We start from the raw sequence: 15295 nt of genomic DNA, 5'->3' as shown, positions 1-15295 counted from the left end.
GGTAATAGATGCAAAAGTCACATTGCAAGAATGCAACGCCGAGTCATTTCCACTTCTACGGAGCATTTAAAAATACTTAATTTCATTATCAATCTTTAGAGTTGTGTACATTTGATAATGATAAGCATTTCTAAATGTTCCGTAGAAGTGAAGACGACCGGTATTGTATTCTTGCAATGTGACTTTTGCATACATAACCTACTACACCATTATAATTACATATACATAGGTTAACTGCAATAAGTTAAAGAATACTAGTAACAATATATGCACAAATAGTTAGTCTTTATAATAATACTTTTAATCAATGTTAGAAATTAAGGATTACCTTGGATAAAGAGAGCACTTCCATACCACGCAACAACACGCTGACACGATGAAAGAACCAGCAAGAACTGAAAAGAACGCAAGGATACCAACAACGAAAAGAGGCAACATTTTAAATATATATGTTATATTCATGTTATAATATATATAATATAAAATGAATATAACATCTCTATATAACACGTTATATAACATCAAAGTAATAATAATATAGCATTTGTAATACCACGTGTTATGTTTAATTTATATTGCTGTTATATTATTATAACCAGGAAATAACACAGTTATAATAAAGTTTTAAAACAAAGTAATATTACAGTTATAAGAGGAAATTATGTAGCCTCAATATTAATAGTGTATAACAACTGTTATATTACGTGTTACTTCTGAGATATATAATAGTTATATTCTGTGTTTGCTGGGCGTACATACTTTGAAAACGCATCCACAATAAGTAATACATATTTTTTAACAGTACTTTCTTCATCAATAGGCCCTAAGTGAGTAGTATAACTAAGCGGGTTCTAATCCACTTTTGGGGAGGGGGTAAGATAGGGCCTAACCCAGGTCAGTTATGACTCATGCTCGGTCCTAACCCATATCGGTTCTGAGTCAGCGGCGGCAGTCCAAACCGGGGCGGGTGAGGGGGGGGGGTATGACGTCACGAAGGGTATGTTTTATGACCCTGCGTCACTTTTCTATCTCTAATGTAGGGAAAATTTTCTAAGAATATGACGAACCGTCATATCTCTATTTTAGTGCCGACACTCGGCTGTTGGAATGTTTAACATGTTATAAGATGTAAAACATTCCAGCGGATAAGCGAAGTTGAGGGCATTTTTCAAACCTTATCATAATCTGCATGGTTCAGGTGATTGAGTGAGTGGTTATATGGGCAACCCGCTCCAAGTTCAATCCTGACATAGGTAAGTCATTTTTACATTACATCATATCGTCTAAACGTTTATCGCGAGTGGTACAGGACCTAGTATGGTATCATAATGCATTCGATAGCACGAAAAATATTTTTTTATCATAATGTACTCGATAGCATGAAAAAGTATTTTTATCTAAATCCTAAACTTTCTATCGGAAAATACAAAGACGATATAGACTCGCTCGCTGTTGGAAGTTTATTACCTGCGATCACAAATATTAACAACAAATCTCCTCCTCACCAAGTTCCATCTCCCACAAATTTTGAAACCAATCACTTGTCGCGCAAAGTCTCCACCCTCGCCTCTAACAAATCGCTTTACGCGATGTCTCCATCCATAAAATTTTAAATTTGTGGTAAACTCCTCCTCCCAAGATATTTCCCTAATATAAAAGAGTAAGGAGTTCGAGTAAAGTTCTTTGTATGAAAAAATCTGCGTGAAAAGTGGTGTTTAAAATAGCGTCTCAAAATGGAACTCTATCAAATCGAAGATGTTGCAGCAGAGTCATCGCAAGTGACAACATTGGGCGAATATTTCGCATGGGCGCAGCGATGTGACGAATGCATCGAAAAATTAGAGGAACAATGCCGTGCTAAGCGTCCACGACTATCTCTAGGACGAAATCACTCGTTAGTGGCTCGAATTACGCAGCTCGAGGGATTGAAGAAAGAATTGGAAACACGTTTTATACATGTCGGCGGCGGTGACCACGCCGAACAGCCTTCCAACACAAAACTCTTTTGGCGAGAGATTGATACCGCGTTCAAAAACCGAATTCTCACCGGTGCGGTGATCAACGTGGATTACATCGACCCGCGACGATTCTTGGAGGACGCTCGTGATGTAGTGCTAGAGCATGTGCGCAACGGTATTGATAGACACAGCAACGTAAAAGTGAACACCATGTTCAATGGGGAGTTCGTGGCGGGTGAGAAGACCGCTAATAAAAGTATAAACACGAGAAATCGTGAACTCTTTAAGACATTGGATTTGCAAGAGTGGTTCACGCAATACGTGATCGAACCCACCCTAGCGTCTCTCGAGGAGTTCCAGGAGCGTGATAGCGGGTGGGCATTGTCGCGTATATTGAACTTGACCATCAACGTGAACAGACACAATCCGATGCACGCTGGATGTCGCATTAAATTACCGGAGGAGATAAAGGCGAAGAAAGCAGTGGTGAACGTGCAATCGAAGGACAATGCGTGCTTCGCGTGGTCGGTGATTGCCACTCTGTATCCAGCGGAAAGACACACGGAACGTCAATCTTCCTATCCGCATTATACAACGGTGCTGAATCTCAAGGGCATAGAGTTTCTAGTGTCGTTGAAGCAAATAAAAAAATTTGAGCTTCTGAACGACATCTCGATAAATGTATATGCCATCCAGGAGAAGAAGAAGAAGGAAGAGGAAAAACTCATGATCGTGCTGATACGACTCGCTGATGAGAAGAAGTGCAAGCATGTGAACCTGCTGTATATGCAGGATCCGCTTGACAACGTGGGACATTTCGCATACATCAAGAATCTGTCTCGGCTGGTGAGCTCACAACTTAGCAGCAATAAACGAAAAAAATATATTTGTGATCGGTAAATAGTGTTATTATACCTTTATATAATCAGCAAATACTTATGCATTGCTAGAATAAATTAAGTAACAAATCCATCCATTCTTGCAGATGTCTACATTATTTCCATACCAACGAGAAATTGGAGGCCCACACCGCGGATTGCCAACGAATGAATGACTGTGCCATCGTTCTGCCAAATGAAGAGGACAAGTGGTTAAGTTTCACCAACTACAACAGGAAGGAGAGAATACCGTTCGTCGTGTACGCCGATCTGGAATGTATCCTGCAGAAGACGGGGGAGGACAACCCGAAGCTGTACCATCGTCACCAGGTATTCAGCATCGGGTATTACGTGCGATGTAATTATGATGCGTCATTATCCGGATACCGATCCTGTCGCGATACCGACTGCATAGCGTGGTTCGTCGAGCAATTAAAAGATTTAGCGCATCGCGTGAAAGCAATTTTGTCTAGAAATGTCCCCATGAAAAATCTAACGCGAGACGAGTGTGAAAAATATAATAGTGCAACGCATTGCCATATCTGCGAGAAACCGTTCGCGTCAGACGACACGCGAGTATGCGATCATTGTCATCTCACCGGTCGGTACAGAGGTCCCGCACATTCTAATTGTAACTTAAATTACAAAGATTCCTATACCATTCCGATAGTGTTTCATAATTTATCCGGCTACGACTCACATTTTATCATTAAAGAAATAGCTACCGCGTTCGAGGGCGCTATCGATGTATTACCGATAAACAAAGAAAAATATATTTCCTTTACAAAACATGTTAATGAGTCAGATGATAAAAAATGGCGTAACCACGTGCAATTGCGGTTCATCGATTCATATAAATTCCTGAGCAGTAGCCTGGATAAGTTATCGTCATATTTAAATAAGGATAAACTCAGAATTGTACGATCCGAATTTGCGCACCTCTCTACCAACGACTTTGATTTACTTACGCGAAAGGGTGTGTTCCCGTACGAGTACGTGGATTGCACCGAAAAGTTGGAGGATACTCGCCTACCACCGCGCGAATCGTTTTATAGTTCACTAACCGGTAATACGGTATCCGAGAGCGATTACGCGCACGCTGTCAACGTGTGGCAACGGTTCACCATTCGAACGCTCAGCGAGTACAGTGATTTATACTTAAAAACGGATGTCTTGTTGTTGGCCGACGTATTCGAGAATTTTCGCGATAGTTGCATCAACAGTTATGGTCTTGATCCTGCGTATTATTACACTTTGCCCGGTTTTACGTGGGACGCGATGCTCAAACATACGCGTATAAATTTTGAACTCCTTACCGATATTGATATGGTCATGTTCGTAGAACGTGGTATACGCGGCGGCCTGAGCCAATGTTCACACAGGTACGCGCAAGCTAACAATAAGTACATGCAGTCGTACGACCCATCGAAACCTTCATCTTATTTAATGTACTTTGATGTTAATAATTTATACGGATGGGCAATGTGTCAGCCACTGCCCTATGCGAACTTTCGATGGGTCGATGACACTTCCAATTTCAACGTGATCGCTGTCACTCCCGATTCACCAAAAGGATACGTACTCGAGGTCGATCTCGAGTATCCGCGACATCTCCATGACGCGCACGCTGACCTACCGTTCTGTTCGACGCGCGATAAACCACCAGGCAAACGGCAGGATAAGTTGCTCGCAACTTTATGCGATAAGAAGCGGTACGTCATTCATTATCGCAATTTACAACAGTGTACGCGTCACGGTCTTCGCGTCACAAAAATTCATCGCGTCTTAGAATTTGCACAATCTCCATGGCTCCGCGAGTACATCGAACTGAACACGCGATTTAGGGCAGCAGCTAAAAATGATTTCGAGAAAAATTTATATAAACTGATGAATAACGCGGTATTCGGAAAAACCATGGAGAACGTGCGCAATCACGTGGATGTAAAGCTGTTAGCGAAATGGAACGGAAGGTACGACGCGGAGGCAATGATCGCGAAACCGAATTTCCATAGTCGCAGCGTCTTTTCGGAAAACCTGGTCGCGATCGAAATGCGTAAGCTCGAGGTGAAGTTCAACAAACCGATCTACGTGGGTATATGTATCCTCGATATATCCAAGGTCTGTTTGTACGAGTTTCATCATGAGTACATGTTACCTCTTTATCATGATAAATGCAAAGTTGTGTACACGGATACCGATAGTTTAATTTACCATATCGAATGTGATGATGTATACGAGCAAATGAAACGCGACATTCCGAGATTCGATACAAGCGATTACGCGTCCGACAACATATATAATATTCCGCTCGTGAACAAAAAAGTACCAGGTTTAATGAAAGATGAGAACAATGGCGCGATAATGACCGAATTCGTCGGACTTAGAGCGAAAATGTACGCTTTGAAGGTAGATGGTAAAAAAGATACGAAGAAAGCGAAAGGTGTTAAGACCAATGTAGTCGCACGAACAATAACGTTCGACGATTACATGCAGTGTTTGAAAGACCGCATAGAAATGACTCGAGATCAATCCCGTATACAGTCAAAGCTGCATAACGTGTTCACCGTTCACGAGACGAAAATCGCTCTGAGTCCGCATGACGATAAACGATACATCGTACCCAAGTCTACAAACACCTTACCATGGGGACATTACCGCGTACCGTTATAAAATATGTATCATAGGATAATAATAAAGAGTTGTATTTCATTGTATTTTCTTATATTTTCATATATTGTATACATCATATTGTTATATATCCTTATGTTTGTGAAGAAAGAAATAAATGTATTAAACAGCATTGTCCTTGTGTATCCATGAATTGTGCGATCCATCGAATCCCAGCCACTTCACATAGACCTTGTCACCTCTCCTGCGCAGTACTTTCTCCACGAGATACACGTCCGGATACCTCGCACGATACAACTCGTGCTCATAGAACGCTCCAGAGATAGATTTTCTACGATAATCCTCGAGTATATAGGTCACGGGATTGGTATGTTGCACTTTGACGATCTTAAACACCTCGGTGGTCCAATTTGGTGTGTAGCCCTTTTCAAAGACCGTCTTGTACTTGCTGACGCGTACCGAGTCGCCTACTTTGAACCTGGCTGGACCCGCTATCTTTATCGCGCTGTACACCATACTCAAGAGTCTCTCAGCGTCCGCGGGGGTAACGTCGGCGGGTCGCATGCCGATCGTTCGATGTTTTCGGGTGTTGTACTCCGCAACGAGCCGCGGTAGCGCGTCGACCCACTTGTAATTTCCGTTGAGCGTAAACATCTTCCACATGTTATTCTTCAACGTTCGGTTGAATCGCTCGACGATCGAAGCTTTCAACACCGAATACGTGGAGTAGTGATTGATGTTATGTTTCCGCATGAGTCGTTGTACGTCAGTATTGTAAAATTCCTTTCCCTGGTCGGTTTGCAAGTTTTTCGGATATCTCTTGCTCTCTCGAATTATCCCGGCGATCGTAGCAGCTACCTCGCTTCCACCTTTGCTCTTGAGTGGCACGGCCCATGCATACTTGCTTAGCACGTCGATGACAGTAAGTATATAATAGTATCCTCTGTTGACATGAGAATACGGACGCATCTCAACGAGGTCAGCTTGCCACAGATCGTCAAATCCACACACAATGACGCGTCTTCGTGGAAAATTCCTTCTCACTGGTGCATGTAGTTCTTCGACGAGTCGACGCTTTTCGAAACATTTGACAGCAGATTTCACCGATGTCATATCGTAGAGAGTGAAGAGCTATCGACCAATCAGCTCGTAATGACGTTGTTTTCCAATACACTGTTGCGTTTATATTTAATTTTTCGGATGCTTCGATCGGAGCTCCATTATAGCATTTTATGCCTCGTCAACGATCTCACAATGACCGATCTCTCCCCCCATATCATATCGTTAAATTGTTTTTGAGCTGCATTAATCTCTTCTTGCTCATGCTTCATGCTTCGTGTTCCATCGTTGAATTCTTTTTGATATGCATCCAAACGGGTGTTAACGTTTTGGAAACGCTCAATGAAGCCTACCTCTGTATCGTTGATTCTGTTTGACACATGACTTATAAGCGTACTGTAAACGGTAGGGAATCTTTTATCCATCTTATCTATTTTTTCATTTAATTCAGCGACTCTTCTGTCTATTTTCCGGTCAAGACTGTCTCGGTAGAAATCTAACATGGCGATTTTTTTCTGCATATCGATGATTTCCTTCTCGAGCTCTTCATGTTTAACTCCTAAAGTATCGATGCTCTTCTCCATATTAGATTTCGTAGCAATGTTATCACTCGTCTGCAATAACGTTTCAGACTCGTTGATCGTCATCTTCGCGTTACGAGTAACACCACTCGATTGACTCACGTGCTCAATGGTACGTTCAATTATAATGATATCAGCCTCGCGAAGTTCGTTCCACGTTCTTAAAACTTGCGTTCTCGTTCATTCCATGTTCTTGACTCGTTCGTTCCACGTTGTTGAGCCGTTTATACACGTTCGATATACGTTCAAACACGTTCGTTAGCCGTTGTTGAGCCGTTTATACACGTTCGATATACGTTTAAACACGTTCGTTAGCCGTTGTTGAGCCGTTTATACACGTTCGATATACGTTCAACACGTTCGTTAGCCGTTGTTGAGCCGTTTATACACGTTCGATACACGTTCAAACACGTTCGATATACGTTCGTTCCACGTTCTTCAAACTTGCGTTCTCGTTCGTTCCATGTTCTTGACTCGTTCGTTCCACGTTCGATACACGTTCAAACATGTTCGATATACGTTCAAACACGTTCGATATACGTTCGTTCCACGTTCTTAAAACTTGCGTTCTCGTTCATTCCATGTTCTTGACTCGTTCGTTCCACGTTTGATACACGTTCAAACACGTTCGTCAGCCGTTGTTGAGCCGTTTATACACGTTTGATACACGTTCGATGTGAGTGACGTCGACGGATTGAGTCATCCTGACGATACACGAGTCAATTTATTATGAGACCAGCTTCTCGAAGTTCCTCGATGATCGACAGCATCTCGTTGTCGTGAGAGTTGTTTCCGGCCTGACGCGAAGCGTTGAGCAATCGTAGACGCTCTACCAACTCGTTGGGATCGTCCCAGTGCACGTAATCGATCGCATTGTCGTTCAGTGTCATAGCGCGGGGTAATCCTCTTCCGGATTTCGTCTTAGGTTCAGTTGGTAGTAACGGCGCGATTATATATTTGTACTTGTGTCCCCTGTTACTCTTTACCTGACCTCGCGCGCTGTGATCGCGTCTATACGCGTTCGTCACCAGCAACATGCTCCTGTACTTTTCCAAATCGTCAACCGTGTACGCGATGTCATCGAGAATTCTCTTGAAAACCAGCTCGTAAAGACCTGGTGTACCTTTGTATCGAACATTGTCGAGAATTATGTGATCTTCATGGTCTACGTCGAACGGTTTACAACCGAACTTCATTCCATCGTTGCTCAAATAAACTCCGTAAACGTTATCTATGTCTTTGTCACCGCGTATGACAGCCCCGATGAACTTTTGGCCCAGTGGACCCAATTGAGTTCGCAACGCTTCTTGACCCTCTGGCGTTTGTACTTCTCGTTGAACGGACGTTGCGAACGATTCGTTCGTGGTTTCGAAAACGTTCTCGTCCTCGGTTGGAAGATTCATCGGCGGTTGGATCGTCGTACGCGGCGTAGAGGTTATCGTTGGCGCATCCGGTGCATCGCTCGATTCGGTTCGAGGCTGTTTCGATTTATGTGATTCGCGATCCGACGAGCCGTTCACTAGTTTCCTCTTTACCCTACTCCTTATCACATTCTTCTTCTCACGCTTCGGGGCGCGTAGTATTTCAAGCCCCACGTCCGGCTCGCGCTTCAGGGTGCGGGGTACTTCAACCGCCACGTCCTTCACCGCGCGCGTGCTCGAGTTGTCAACGATCTTTTGCAGTGGTTCGATAATAGGTCCGAAATGTGTCCTCACAGCGATATCGTCATCGATCATACCGGTCTTCAGAGCATGATGTTTCTTGCGAATTGATTCGCTCGTTTTCTCAATCGCCCTCGCGATCTTTTCACGCTCACGAATATCGCTGCTCCCAACCATGTTGTCGATCGTTCGCGTTTCACCCCGACAGGATATCGACAACGACTAACCGCTCTGCGGTACAGCAAATTCGTTAAATCCTCTTCTGTATCGCCCATTAGTAAGCGCACTATCCTTGTCTATCACTAAGAATCCATACTCGCGTTGCCAACAACTGTGACACAATGAACAAAAATCACCGTACGGCATGTCGGTATTCACGTGATCATTGTACACGTGTTTCAAGTTGGTACCATCCTGTTTGAACAGGATCAGCAGATTCGCGTTGTCGCGTATAAGATGTTTCGGTATTCTCGCGTACATCTGGCATAGATAGAAGGAGTCGACGTTCGAGTGACGTCCCATCGAGAAGTATTCTCTCACCGTATCTTGCTTATCACACGCCACGTCATCAAAGACGAAGATCGAGTTTGGACGTGCCTCGCACGGTGGAATGACGTCACTGTTATTGGAGAACGTAAAGTAACCGATTTCATCGATTGACGTCATCAGATTCTCTAGGTACTGATATTTCGGCTGTTGTAACGACTTCGAGTACACGTACACGTTCTCGAAACGTACACCGTGCGGACTTTCCAGTAAGCTTATCAGAACGTTGGTTTTACCGCAGTTCGAGGGACCGCAGATGATCGCGCGTATAGTGGTCGGCAGCATCGGGCCATGTTTACGTATCGCCTCATTGTCACCCATCTGTCGTAATCTGTCGTCGCAGTTTGTAACCCGTATCGTCAATGGTTGCCGCACGAATCTCATTTTGCCACTGCTAGGTGCGGAGTCACACTCGTATTTATAGGTGTGTGAAACCGCGGATCGCTCAGTGTCAAAATGTTTGTCACGCTGACGAGTCCTTCCGATATACTTGATTTAACCGCTGAGCAGTTACAATTTGTGCCAAAGGTAGTTCTACTGCAAGTGTGTGGGAACTATATCGAACACGTGTGGAACAAGCTCCCGGAACATATAAAGGTGGATGCAGAGGTGCAGACTTACCGCCGTTGTTACGAACATTACAATCAACCGTGGCAACGAACGCACATCGACGGTCCGGCACCGTTGATCAGGAATTGTTGTGAATGTCAGCGCTCGCGACGAACGAATCAGTAAGAGGCGGAAGTCTGCTGAATCGTGCGATAAACGCGCTTCCTTTCGAGCTGCACATCCCCGGCTATCAGTTTTGCGGTCCGGGTACACGACTTGCGAAACGGTTAGCCAGAGGTGATCCGGGTATAAATCCATTGGACGCAGCGTGCCGCGAGCACGACATAGCGTATTCTCGGAGTAGGGATCTCACTGAGAGACACGCGGCGGATAGAATACTCGCCAAGAGAGCGCGAGAACGTGTTTTCGCGAGGGATTCGACTCTGGGAGAGAGAGCCGCCTCCACGGCTGTCTGGGCAGCGATGAAGGCCAAGACGAAGTTCGGTATGGGTCTAAGGACGATGAAGAAGAAGACGAAGAAAAGAACGACGAAGCAATGGATACTTCCGATAGCGAAACGCGGTGGTGTATTGCCGATTCTACCGATGTTGGGTGCGCTCGGATCGTTGGCCGCCGGGGCAGCGGGGATCGCTAAAGCGGTGAACGACAACAAAGCCGTGCAGCGTCAACTGCAAGAAATGCATCGTCACCATCGCGCGATGGAAGGTCGCGGACTGTATCTCGCCCCGTACAAACGAGGACAGGGTGCAGTAACGAAGAAAAAGAAAAAAAAAACGTCAAAAAGGCGTTAAAAATGCCTGCGGGTGTAACCACCAACGTGCAATTGGATCAACTGGCAAGGCATATGCGTGTGCCTTTCTTTCGCGGTGTTTTCATGCGTAATGGGTTACCGATGGGTGGTGTACGTCGAAATGAGAGCGGTATCGTGAATTTGGATGATGCGGATGGCCCCGGTACTCATTGGGTAGCGTATGCAAAGAGAGGCGACCGCGTCCTATATTTCAACAGTTTCGGTAATCTTCAACCTCCCAAGGAACTGGTGCGCTATTTCGGAGATGCGGTGAAGATTCAATACAATCGTACATCATATCAAACGTATGACCAGAGTATCTGCGGACAGATGTGTCTAAGGTTTCTCCAAACGGTCGATGATCAATATGAATTTAAAGCCTAACGAGGTGCTTTGAATATTCAGTATTCGCTGGATGGTTTCTTCTTCATCATGTCGCTGACACTTACGCTGACCGGGAGGAGCAGTATCCTCACGGCAAACTACTTTCCAGCCATAGATTTGAGCGATGGTGATTACGAACTCGGTCTGGTTGTCTTCGAAACGTATCACACGATACCAAATGTGAACGCTTCGAACAATAAATTCTACTTTGGTGAAGACGACATGGGGATTACGATTCCCGATGGATCATATGAATTGAACACCATAAACTAATATCTAAAACGCACGCTCATACACTCACAACATGTGAAACGTCCCGTCGATGGTGCACGGCGCAGCGTCACGCATCTAACGAAACGAGTGGACGACAACGATGATGATTATCCGATAGTACTGCGCGCTAATCACAGCACGATGAAGAGTGAAATCAAGTGCGCATACAGAGTGAATTTCAGTAAACCTAATAACATAGGATCGCTGCTAGGATTCTCTGCGAATCGTATCTTACAACCGGGAAAATGGCACGAATCGGATGTATCGATAAAAATAATGAATGTAAACATTATTCGTGTGGAATGCAGCGTGACTGCCGGTGCATACAGCAATGGCAGACGCGTGCACACGATACATGAATTCTCACCGCGGGTGGAACCGGGATATAAAATATCAGAAACGCCTGCGCAGATCATTTACCTTCCGATCGTCGTCAGGAGCGTTACGGAGCTAACGATACGCGTTGTAGATCAAGAAGGACGACTACTCGATTTTCGCGGCGAGGAGATTACCATTAGATTACACGTGCGGCGGCGGCGGCAAGAGTAACAGAACGTGGAAGCGTTGGTGATGCTCGTGTTAAACGACAATTTTGCGAGAGGTAATATTTTTCCGAGGAAGTCAACTGCTGTTACGGTATCTAGTGATAATACAACTCAACAACCTGATAAAAGAAGGAAGCTCACCGCATCGAACGTTGCATTTTTGAGATCTTTGGGTTTCGCAGTACGAAATATCTAAAATGACAGAGATTCTCAACATCGGGGACAAGCCGATCTTTGATGATCGCATCGTCAAGATCGAGACTCACACGTACAATCCGTATGCCAACACAACGTTTGGATACAGCGATGAGATACGAATACCCATACAGCAGCAGGATCTGTACACGTTACCATACGAGAGTTTTCTCTACGTCGAGGGTAAATTAACGATAAAGAAACCCGCAGCGAATAAGCATGTGGTATTGGAGAACAATTGCGTGGCGTTCATGTTCGATGAGATTCGTTATGAACTCAACGGTGTGGACATTGATCGCAGCAGAAACGCTGGAATAACCTCCACTCTGAAAAACTATGTATCTCTAACGGCATCAAGGAATGGGATGTTGAAGAATGCTGGATGGGATATCACGAATTTTTCAAACGGCGAAGAGGGTCACTTCAACTTTTGCGTACCGCTTAGCATGCTGCTGGGATTTTGTGAAGACTACAGACGTGTGGTGATTAATGCACGTCATGAATTGATTCTCATACGATCGCGCAACGACAACAATTGTCTAAGAGGAGATGCTGAGATCCAGCCCGAGATTGAATTACTCAGAGTACAGTGGCGTATGCCCCACGTCGCATTGAACGAGATCAACAAACTGGCTATGCTACGAACTCTGGAGAGTGGAAGATTTCTGAGCATGAGTTTCCGCTCGTGGGATCTGCAAGAATTTCCTCTGCTGCAGAGTACGACTAAGCATTCATGGACCGTCAAGGCAACAACGCAACTCGAGAAGCCGCGATACGTCATCTTTGCATTGCAAACTGGTCGAAAGAATAATATAACGAGATCGATAACTCGATTCGACGATTGCAAATTAACTAATGGAAACTTTATCTAAACTCGGAATTTTATCCATACGACAGTTTTATTGCAATGCAAAGATGACGTATCGCGGCTTCTCGAGTTGCGTTGTTGCCTTGACGGTCCATGAATGCTTAGTCGTACTCTGCAGCAGAGGAAATTCTTGCAGATCCCACGAGCGGAAACTCATGCTCAGAAATCTTCCACTCTCCAGAGTTCGTAGCATAGCCAGTTTGTTGATCTCGTTCAATGCGACGTGGGGCATACGCCACTGTACTCTGAGTAATTCAATCTCGGGCTGGATCTCAGCATCTCCTCTTAGACAATTGTTGTCGTTGCGCGATCGTATGAGAATCAATTCATGACGTGCATTAATCACCACACGTCTGTAGTCTTCACAAAATCCCAGCAGCATGCTAAGCGGTACGCAAAAGTTGAAGTGACCCTCTTCGCCGTTTGAAAAATTCGTGATATCCCATCCAGCATTCTTCAACATCCCATTCCTTGATGCCGTCAGAGATACATAGTTTTTCAGAGTGGAGGTTATTCCAGCGTTTCTGCTGCGATCAATGTCCACACCGTTGAGTTCATAACGAATCTCATCGAACATGAACGCTACGCAATTGTTCTCCAATACCACATGCTTATTCGCTGCGGGTTTCTTTATCGTTAATTTACCCTCGACGTAGAGAAAACTCTCGCATGGTAACGTGTACAATCTGATGCTGTATGGTATTCGTATCTCATCGCTGTATCCAAACGTTGTGTTGGCATACTGATTGTACGTGTGAGTCTCGATCTTGACGATGCGATCATCAAAGATCGGCTTGTCCCCGATGTTGAGAATCTCTGTCATTTTAGATATTTCGTACTGCGAAACCCAAAGATCTCAAAAATGCAACGTTCGATGCGGTGAGCTTCCTTCTTTTATCAGGTTGTTGAGTTATATTATCACTCGATACCGTAACAGCAGTTGACTTCCTCGGAAAAATATTACCTCTCGCAAAATTGTCGTTTAACACGAGCATCATCAACGCTTCCACGTTCTGTTACTCTTGCCGCCGCCGCACGTGTAATCTAATGGTAATCTCCTCGCCGCGAAAATCGAGTAGTCGTCCCTTTTGATCTACAACGCGTATCGTTAGCTCCGTAACGCTCCTGACGACGATCGGAAGGTAAATGATCTGCGCAGGCGTTTCTGATATTTTATATCCCAGTTCTACCCTCGGTGAGAATTCATGTATCGTGTGCACGCGTCTGCCATTGCTGTATGCGCCGGCAGTCACGCTGCATTCCACACGAATAATGTTTACATTCATTATTTTTATCGATACACCCGATTCGTGCCATTTTCCCAGTTGTAAGATACGATTCGCAGAGAATCCTAGCAGCGATCCTATGTTATTAGGTTTACTGAAATTCACTCTGTATGCACACTTGATTTCACTCTTCATCGTGCTGTGATTAGCGCGAAGTACTATCGGATAATCATCATCGTTGTCGTCCACTCGTTTCGTTAGATGCGTGACGCTGCGCCGTGCACCATCGACGGGACGTTTCACATGTTGTGAGTGTATGAGCGTGCGTTTTAGATATTGGTTTATGGTGTTCAATTCATATGATCCATCGGGAATCGTAATCTCCGTGTCATCTTCGCCAAAGTAGAATTTATTGTTCGAAGCGTTCACATATGGTATCGTGTGATACGTTTCGAAGACAACCAGACCGAGTTCGTAATCACCGTCGCTCAAATCTATGGCTGGAAAGTAGTTTGCCGCGAGGATGCTACTCTTCCCGGTCAGCGTGAGTGTCAACGACATGATGAAGAAGAAACCATCCAGCGAATACTGAATATTCAAAGCACCTCGTTAGGCTTTAAATTCATATTGATCATCGACCGTTTGGAGAAACCTTAGACACATCTGTCCGCAGATACTCTGGTCATACGTTTGATATGATGTACGATTGTATTGAATCTTCACTGCATTCCGAAATTGGACTAACTCCTTGGCGGTTGAAGATTACCGAAACTGTCGAAATATAGGACGCGGTCGCCTCTCTTTGCATACGCTACCCAATGAGTACCGGGACCATCCGCATCATCCAAATTCACGATACCGCTCTCATTTCGACGTACACTACCCATCGGTAACCCATTACGCATGAAAACGCCGCGAAAGAAAGGCACGCGCATACGCCTTGCCAGTTGATCCAATTACACGTTGGTGGTTACACCCGCAGGCATCTTTATCGCCTTTTTGACGTTTTTTTTTCTTCTTCTTCGTTACTGCACCCTGTCCTCGTTTGTACGGGGCGAGATACAGTCCGCGACCTTTCATCGCGCGATGGTGACGCTGCATTTCTTGCAGTTGACGCTGCACGGCTTTGCTGT

At 44.7% G+C, this 15295-nt stretch overlaps 2 protein-coding genes across 2 annotated transcripts; both read left to right on the top strand.

Moving 5' to 3' along the window:
- The first annotated feature begins 988 nt into the window (after positions 1–988).
- Positions 989–2872, top strand: LOC113561676. The gene has a single exon (XM_026968426.1). The coding sequence runs from the start codon at positions 1734–1736 to the stop codon at positions 2856–2858; it is 1125 nt and encodes a 374-aa protein (XP_026824227.1). The 5' UTR covers positions 989–1733; the 3' UTR covers positions 2859–2872.
- Positions 2873–3004: 132 nt separating this feature from the next.
- LOC113561693 lies at positions 3005–5506 on the top strand. Its single transcript, XM_026968512.1, has one exon. The coding sequence runs from the start codon at positions 3005–3007 to the stop codon at positions 5504–5506; it is 2502 nt and encodes an 833-aa protein (XP_026824313.1).
- Positions 5507–15295: the final 9789 nt, after the last annotated feature.

This window comes from Ooceraea biroi, chromosome 3, assembly GCF_003672135.1.
Source record: "Ooceraea biroi isolate clonal line C1 chromosome 3, Obir_v5.4, whole genome shotgun sequence".
Lineage (NCBI taxonomy): Eukaryota > Metazoa > Arthropoda > Insecta > Hymenoptera > Formicidae > Ooceraea > Ooceraea biroi.
Note: the sequence above shows the minus strand (reverse complement) of the source record. Positions and strands in the feature narration are given on the sequence as shown.